The 8,111-nt window shown below is 64.4% G+C and overlaps 1 protein-coding gene across 1 annotated transcript in view; it reads right to left on the bottom strand.

Moving 5' to 3' along the window:
- Nucleotides 1-38: 38 nt before the first annotated feature.
- Nucleotides 39-8,111, bottom strand: part of AJM1 (apical junction component 1 homolog) — an 8,539-nt gene continuing 466 nt past the window's right edge. Inside the window, exons 2-3 of the mRNA XM_057384671.1 lie at nt 5,510-5,583; nt 39-3,818 (exon numbers count right to left, since the gene is read on the bottom strand). Coding sequence (XP_057240654.1) covers nt 516-3,755 — 3,240 coding nt within the window. The 5' untranslated portion in view covers nt 3,756-3,818; nt 5,510-5,583 and the 3' untranslated portion in view covers nt 39-515. The remainder of the gene's footprint in view (nt 3,819-5,509; nt 5,584-8,111) is intronic.

Here is an 8,111-nt window from a genome sequence, read left to right as displayed (position 1 = left end):
GGATCTCTCACCGCGGCCGCTTCCCGCCCTCCCCCGGCAGCGTCCAGGGACCCCCCCCCGCCCTGGCGCCCTGTGCCCAGCGCCCGTGGGATCCCGGCACACCCCGGATTCCTCCAGTCTCTCTTGCAGGGCCCCCCCAGCACCTGACGCTCCCGCAGTAACACGCCCAGGATACACAGACACGGTGGCGACACGGTCCTGGTGCAGCCCAACAGGGTATGGTCGCTGCGGGACCCTCGGTGTTGGAGGGGCCCTGGGGCAGGCCCGGGGGGCTCGGTGTGTGTGGCAGCCCGGTGGGCAGGGGCTGGGSTGTGTGTGGGGTGCCCTCGCTCTGGCCAAGCACTGCTCACCCGAGAGGGCTCTGCAGCGGCTCACTAGACAGTGGGCTCCAGAGCAAACCTCAGGCTGTGCTCCCATCACCCCCCCTCCCCCGGCCCCCTCCCCTTGGTGTCACAGCCCATGGGGTTCTGACAGGACAGCATGTATCTACAGAGGGCGTGCCCCCTGCCCTGCGTTCACATGATATCATCCAGGAGGTTGGGGCTGGCCACCCAGTCGAGAGTGCGAGGCTCAGAGGCTGCCATGATCATGCACATGAACTGTTTGCCCGTCCTCTTGTCGATGGGGTAGATGGTGGTGGGGGTGAAGCGCTTGTTGCTCTCCACGAAGTCGCAGAGCTGCTCGTAGACAGCGGGGAACTCGTGCCTCAGGAAGACACCGCGGATGCGCAGCTCCCGCTGGATGTTGATGAAACAGACCTCCCGTGCCTTCCGGCCCTCCTCCCCGTCCTTGTCGATGTCAGCTGTGCCGGGTGGTGGCGTCAGGATCAACGTTTCCATGTCCCGCTCCTTCTTCAAGATCTTTTTCTCAGGGCTCGAGGAGGCTAAGGCTACCTTGGCRTATTTCCTGACCGTTGGCACCTGCATCTTCGGTGATGGCCTCTCTGGCACTTTCTGGGTGACGGCCACGGTTACATTCAGCAGGAAACATTCGTTGGGGTCGTACTGGTTGCCTGTCTCTCGCAGCTCCTGGGCATAATCCCCCAGGTTATCTGAGTAGCTGTCCAGCTCCCGTAGAGACAGGTAAGTRGGGGACATCAGTAGGCTCTCCAGCCCAAACTGGAGAAAGTTCTCGGCTGAGCCTGCATTGGGGAAGCCCAGGAAGAGGACGCCTCGGCCACGGGAGAGGTATCCCACCTTGGCGATGCGCGAGAAGGCCTTGTGCACCTCGGTGTTCTCACGGCAGAACTGCAGCACGTGGCGGCAGACGCTGCCCACCCGCCCGTAGACACAGCTCGCCTTGTGTGTGTCCCAGTCCTCACGCCGACAGTGCCGGGAGCAGTAGTAGGTGTAGCAGCTGTGGCAGGATTTGAAGTAGAGGCAGGCATTGAACATGGTCTCCGTGCGCCGGCACTTGGCGTTGGAGCACATCATCATGTCATCCTCCTCGGCGCTCAGGTCGGGCGAGCAGTTCTCTGGTGACTTCTCGAAGGGGCCGGTGGCTGGCGGGGCGGGTGGGGGGCGTGGGGTGCCAGTGTGGGAGCTGGGGCCTGGCTGCTCCTTTGTGGGTCGGGGTCCTTCGGGCACATTGTGAGGGATCCGCCTGCCCTCGCCCCGCCGGGGGGGCCCCGGGGCACTACTGCTCAGGAGCTGCTTGAGCTGCTCGGCGAGGCTGTCCCTGTCCCTGGCACGGTGGCCTGGTGTTGGCTTGTAGTCAATGACAAGGTCAGTGATGAGCTCATCCAGCTGCTCCAGGCTGCGCTGGCGTCCTGAGCTGCTTTCCCTGGGGCCGGGTTGTGGGGCACAGGGCACAGCGTAGGGCCCACGCTCCTGCCCTGCATCGAGCATGTCCCAGCTGGCCGAGCGCCTGTCGCTCCGGCCCAGCCCGTCGGTGCGGATGTCATTGTCGGTGATGGTGATCTCAGGTGTGACATACCAGGAGCGGCCTGGGGGCCCGCGGCTGCCATCAGCGTGCACCCGCTCAAGGATGGAGCTCTCAGAGAGGGACAGGGCCGCGTAGCGCTTGGGTGAGCTTGACAGGTTGATCACCACGGGTTGCCGGCGCTCCTCAGGGGATAAGGCACGGTGCTGTTCGTGGGTGAGCAGGTTCTCATAGCTACGCCCACGCTGCAGGGCCTCCTCTCTGCGCGCTGCTGGCGCCAGAATGTTATCCCAGGATTTGGAGTAGTGCTGGGTCTCCCGGCCCAGCCGTGGTGGATTCACGCCGTAGCTGGCGTGCCAGGAGGAGAACATGGCCTCGCGCCCGGCCGGCTGCGGGGTGAAGCGTGACACTTGCAGGCTCTGGTAGGGCAGCGTGGCCCGCTCGGGGCAGTACCAGTCCCCAAAGTGCAGGGCCTGTGCGCTGCGGGGTGGGGGGCATGTGCGTGACATCACCTCCCGCTCCCGGTACTTCCCATAGTCCTCAGCATAGAACAGCTTGGCAGAGGAGCCGAGGGCTGGGTATGTCCTAGCATCATCAGCATAAAGGGTTTTTACAGGGGTCCCACGTGGGGCATAATAGCGGGGGTCGTCCCCATAGAAGGTGCGAGCAGGTGCCTCCTGCACCGGGTAACTCCGTGCCTCCTCCACGTACACTGTCCGGGGTGGCATCGTGTGAACAGCAGCCTTGGCTGGGTCCTCAGTGTAGAAGGGCTGGGGCACAGCATGGCGACTTGGGTAGGGGTAGCTGGTATAGCCCGAGCTGCGGAGGGGCATGGCAGGGCTGGGGCACCGYGCTGACTCCTCTGCGTAGAAGAACTTGGCTGGGACACCGGCAGCTGAAAAGGTCATGCAGCCCCTGTCGGGGTACTCCCTGAATTCCCGTGAGGCTGGCACCGGCACTGTCTGGTACGCCAGTGCCCGGGGGTCTGGCTCGTAGTACTCGCTGGGGTAGGGCAGGAGTGGGGGCTCCCCACTGTAGGAGTCGCTGGGGGTGGGTGTGCGGGACATGGATGCCTGCCGGCTCCCTGGCACGGCCAGGCTGCGGGCGACCCCGGGTGTGCGGGGCCAGCGCAGCGGCTCCGAGCGGTTTGGGGTTCCCCGCAGGCTCCGTGCCGTGTGCACCAGCACTGCCTCATCCGGCTTGATGTCCACTCGGCACTTTACGTGGGGGCTGGCGCCCACCTTGGCCCCCAGCCCCTCCTCGTAGCAGTTGCTGCCCAGGCAGACTGGGGAGATGCGGCTGATGCTGCTGCGCTGTGGCTGCAGCTTGATGGGGTGAACCTCGTTGGCCAGCACCCGCAGCGGCACTGGGCCCTCACGGCGCGGCGAGGGATCAGTGTGGGAAGGCTCCCGTGCCACCCGCAGCGCTTCCCGCCCCCGCCGGGCTGTCGGTGGTGATGCCACCACGGTGATGGGCACCGGGGTCAGCGTAGACTTTACCCGCGGGGCACTCTTGGAGCGGGCGCGGCGCTTTGGCTCGTTCCGTGGTGCAGGGGCTCTGCCGCTGTAGGGSTCTGGCTTCGGTGGCGCCCGCCTGCCCGGTGGTCCCGGCGTGGYCTCAGGCACGCTGGGGCGCGGGCAGGCGCGCTCCATGGCCGGGGAGGTRCCCAGCTCCTCCAGCGACTCGATGAAGTCAAAACTCCTGCAGTGGCGCTTGTTGAAGGGCTGTGGCTCGTGGGACAGGGATGAGGACATGGAGGCGTCACATTGTGGCAGGGGCTGACAGACAATGGAATCCCCAGGGGCTGCTGTCGCCACCTTGATGTCTTGGTACACCGTGGACACCAGGATGTCAGGTGGGTCTGTTCGTGTCATCTTAAAAGCCACTCTTCTCCTGCCAGTTCCCTGTCAGACGGCCTCAGAGGATGGAAGCCCACACTGCAAGAGAATATATGAGACGCCTCAATCCTGGAGTGACCTCGTATCAATCCCCACAGCTCCTGACTTGGAGCTGGGGGTTGGCTATCTCTTCAGAAATGAGGGTTTGGGGGCATCCCAGCCTCCACTGCTGCTGTTGATAGTCAATGGGAAAGAGAAGCTGGAAAAAGTCTCCAGATCCAGTGTGCAAATCACGGAGCAGCTGGCAGGGCACCCATGGCAGCAGCCAGGGAGCTCTGCGTACCAGCTCAGCACAGTGAGAGGAGAACACAGAGTGCTCTACCCTGTTCCTCGGCCAGAGGACACAGGAACTRTCTTGCAGCATCACATAAATTGGCAGCTCTGAGCAGGGCTTTGGGGGTTTTAACACTAGGGTTTTCCGTGGGGACCGTGTGCCCAGCCCCGGTGTGATCACTGGAGTGGTGAAGGTTCTTCTGGAACTGTGTGCACCCACGTCCCAGCACCAGCACTGTACGGGGAACAGGTACCAGGGACAGGCACCGTGAGCATCCACCATGGTGGCTGGAAAGCCCCCACAGTCTGGGGCTCTGTGGGAGAGAGGAGCCACACCCCCTCCCTGTGTTTGTTGCACCCACTGTGGCTCACAAAAACCCCAGTGGTGTGGCACCAGTGCTGGCTACACAGTCACATCACTTCCTGGGACTTCCAGACCAGGGGTGGCAGAGGGGTGCTGTGGTTGGTGACCCAACCTGCATGTCAGCAGTGACTCCTCCATCACCTACCTGTGCCAGGAGGACTGTGCTAACTCAGTACCCACTGGCTTGGTCCTCTTCCATGTTCCAAGTCTGTGACATCCCCTGGTCTGGAGAGCGAGTGGGACGGTGGCTCCAGCTGCTCTGGGATWTGGAGTCTGACACCCACTGTGTGCCAGCACCAAATGCCCCAGCTCTGGGACAATGCTTTTGGCGGGGCAGTGTGGGCAGAGTCCCATGCCACAGTGTGACAAAACKGTGTGACAATGAAGCCATCAGCAAAAGGTTCCCACAGTGCATGGGGGGCAGAGAAAGGGGTTTGCCCACTGCATTGACCTTCCCCACCAGCCCTCCAAGAGCTGCTGTGGATTGCTACCAGCGCCAAGGGATGAGCACCTTTTTTGCCCACAGCGGGGACACCCCTGGCTGTCACCTCACCACATCCTCTAAGTGTTGGGTGTTGTGGCCACCAAGGGCCTGGGAGTGCTAGTGGACACTGGCTGCTCTATGTTGCACTAAAGGTGCGTGGGCATTTGGCTTTAAAGAGCAGCAGAAGACCACAGGAAAAATGTTTATTGGAGGAAAGGAATTGACTTTATTTGGCAAGAAGCACTGACTATGCAGAGATGGGGAGGGGGACTTGRGTTCCTCCTCTTTATCTGCTCCAAAAGCTGGGGGTGGGGGGTGCAGATGCTAGGGCTGAGGTGACACCATTGGGCTTGGGGTGTCTGTCCATGGGGTGAGGTGGGGAGAGCGGGATGCCATGAGGAAGGAGATGGGGGTCCTAGTGCCTCCCTGCGGGGCTGGGAGGGTATGTTTGCCCCCAAAGAGGTGGCCCAGTATTGGCCCTGCTGTGTTACAGTATGTGGGAGCTGGGCTCTATCTAYAAAGGCAGCCCCCCACGCAACAGTGATGGTAACAATGGTGTTGGGAACCTGTCCCTGTGGTGTCGGGGTGGCTGGTAGCCCAGCGTCCTACCTGGTCCAGCAGCAACAGTGGGGGCTGAGGTGGGCTGAGGTGGCTGAGGGGCCTGTGGCGCCTCCATCCCAGCACTGCAAAACAAACAAGACACGTGAAGCTCCTGGTGGAGGAGGGGTGGCTGCCAGGGCCATTGATGCCTTGTGAGCACATGGAGCACCCCGGAAGACCCCAGCAGCCACAGCCCTGCTGAACCAAACAGAAYTGTCACCCATTGAGGCCGCTGTGCACATCCTGGTTGCACTGGGACTGTGGGCGCTGTGTCCCATGGGCACCAGTGTGTCTTCCACCCACCCAGCAGCACCCACCACCGGGGGAGCTGCGGTGTTGCCATGGTTTCTCCAAATTATTCCTCCTCTGCGAGGACGGCGTGGGTGAGGACAGCGTGGGTGCAGGGGGAGGCTGCGTGGGGAGCTGGGGCTCTGCGACAGCGCAGGGAGAGCAGAGCCCTTGCAAAGCCGCGGGAACCCTCTGCCCATCGTAGGGGCAGAGCCGGGTTGGCCCCACAGTGCTGTCAATGCCACCACGCTCACACAGCCACCCGCCTCTGACACTGACTTCCCTCCGCAGGGAGAGGGTTTTGAACCCYCTCTGCTCTCCACCTGCCCCGGTTGGTGGGTCCCGGGATCCGGCAGCGCTTGCAGAGCAGCTGGTGCCCACGAACTGGATGGGAGCCACCCCCGTGGGGTCCTGCCCTTGCTGCCAGCACTGCCCCGCAGGGCCCCAGCGCTGCTCCCGCCGCGCCGCACGGCAGCACTGAGCTCCGGCAGCACCGGGGGCTGGGCCGGGGGCGGTCCCGCTGCCCGAGGGACCCACGGGGGCTGCTGGCAACCGGGTCGCTACCTTCATGTGCCACGTGTGGGCGGTGCGGGGAGGCGTGCAGTGCCCCCCACCAYCGCATCCCACACTGCCCGCGCACTGCAGTTCCCTGCCTTGTGCCCTGCCTGTGCCCTGCCGATGCCCACGGCGGGCACTGCCCGCACGCTGCTCACACTGCCTGTGCCCTGCTCTGAGCTACSCATACACACGTCCCTGCCAGTGCACAGCTTGGCCGTGCTGCCCTCTGCACTGCCCGGGCACTGCCCACTCGCTGTCTGTCCCTGCACATGGCAAGGGCTGCTGCCTGCTCATCCTGCTCTTGGTGCCCTGCCAGAGCACTCCCCACCCTGCCCACACACTGCCCACCCTGCCCACACATTCCGGAGCATTGCTGCCCACCCTGCCTGCTCGCTGCCCCCACACGTACCGCTGAGCAGGCAGGAGCGCTGCACTGGGAACGGTCCCTGCACGCTGCTTGTACATGCAGAACAGTGAGCACGCTGCACTGCCCCCTTCCCCGCAGCAGCCCCAGCACACATTGCGCTGCACCGGGCCCACTGCCCGCACCACCCCGTGGGCACGGCCGGCAGCACCAGCGCCTGCCCCCAGCACTGTCCCAGAACCCTCACTGTCCCCAGCACTGCCCTGAGCGCTGCTCTGAGCCCATCAGCGGCACCTGCATCTGGACAGCATCCTGCTGCAACCTCTGTGCTCGAGCCCGTCATGCTGAGGTGTCACCAGCAGCTGCCGTGGGGGCAGTGTCTGTGCCCGCTRTACCCTGGCACAGCCAACCCTGTGCCCCGTGTGTGTGCCAGGGGGGCACCGATTGCCGCTACTGCCCGGGCACTTCCCGCAGCGAGAGCTGGCAGGCGCCACAGTCTGTGGTGTCGGAGCCCACTGTCCCCCCGGCCCCTGCCCCATATCCGTGGCAGATAGACACTCCTCCCTGTGCCACCCCCAGGATACATACACGGTACGCTACATCCCTATGGCATTGCTCGCCCTGCACATCAGACTGCTCCTCCACACACGGTCTGTGCGCCCCAGCCCTGTGCCCCTGCCAGTGTCTCACAGCCGCTGTGCCCCTGGCACTGCCTCATTTCCCCCAGTCCCTGTCCCGTGCCCCCAAGACACTGTTGGTTGCCCGGCCCCAACCCAGCCTGCGTCCCCGGAGGGGCTCATCCTGTCAGGGGGAGCAGCAGCCCCAGCCTAGGAGGGTACCCCCGGTGCCACCCCACGTTGGGGTGGGCAGCACTCCAGGGTGCAGGGGATGCCCTRGCCCCTCTAGTCCCTCAGTCTTGGGGCACCCGCAAAGCGCACGGCCAGGGGGCAGGGTGGCCAGGGGCACCACGGGAGGGCGTGTTGTGGGGGACTGTGTGGAGAATACACGAGACGGCCCCGCGGGAGCGGGTCTGTCCCAGGCGCTGCCGCAGACCCCGGGGCGGTGGCCCCGGCCACCCCCACCCCGCTGCGCACCAGCACCGGGAGGCGCCGGGCCCGCTGGGCCGCGCAGGGCGCTGAGCTGGGCACCGGGGGAGGCTGAAATGGCCCGGCTCGAGCACTGCGGCAGGATGGGACGGAGATGAGGATAGGGTTGGGGATGGGAGAGGGATGAGATGGGGATGGGTAATAGGGATGGGAATGGGACAGGGATGGRGCACTCGRGAGTATGGAAAACCCCGGAATATGGGTGCGATGGGGTGGGATGATTCGGCTCGGGAGTGTGGGATGGGGATGGCCCCGGTGGGCCTGAAGGGCTGGAGAAGGCATAGCTAGATGGGAA

Source organism: Malurus melanocephalus, unplaced genomic scaffold (assembly GCF_030028575.1).
Source record: "Malurus melanocephalus ecotype Western Australia unplaced genomic scaffold, MMel_1.1 scaffold_731, whole genome shotgun sequence".
Taxonomy (NCBI): Eukaryota; Metazoa; Chordata; class Aves; order Passeriformes; family Maluridae; genus Malurus; species Malurus melanocephalus.
The sequence above is the reverse complement of the archived record's forward strand: the minus strand, read 5'-3'. Positions and strand labels throughout refer to the sequence as shown.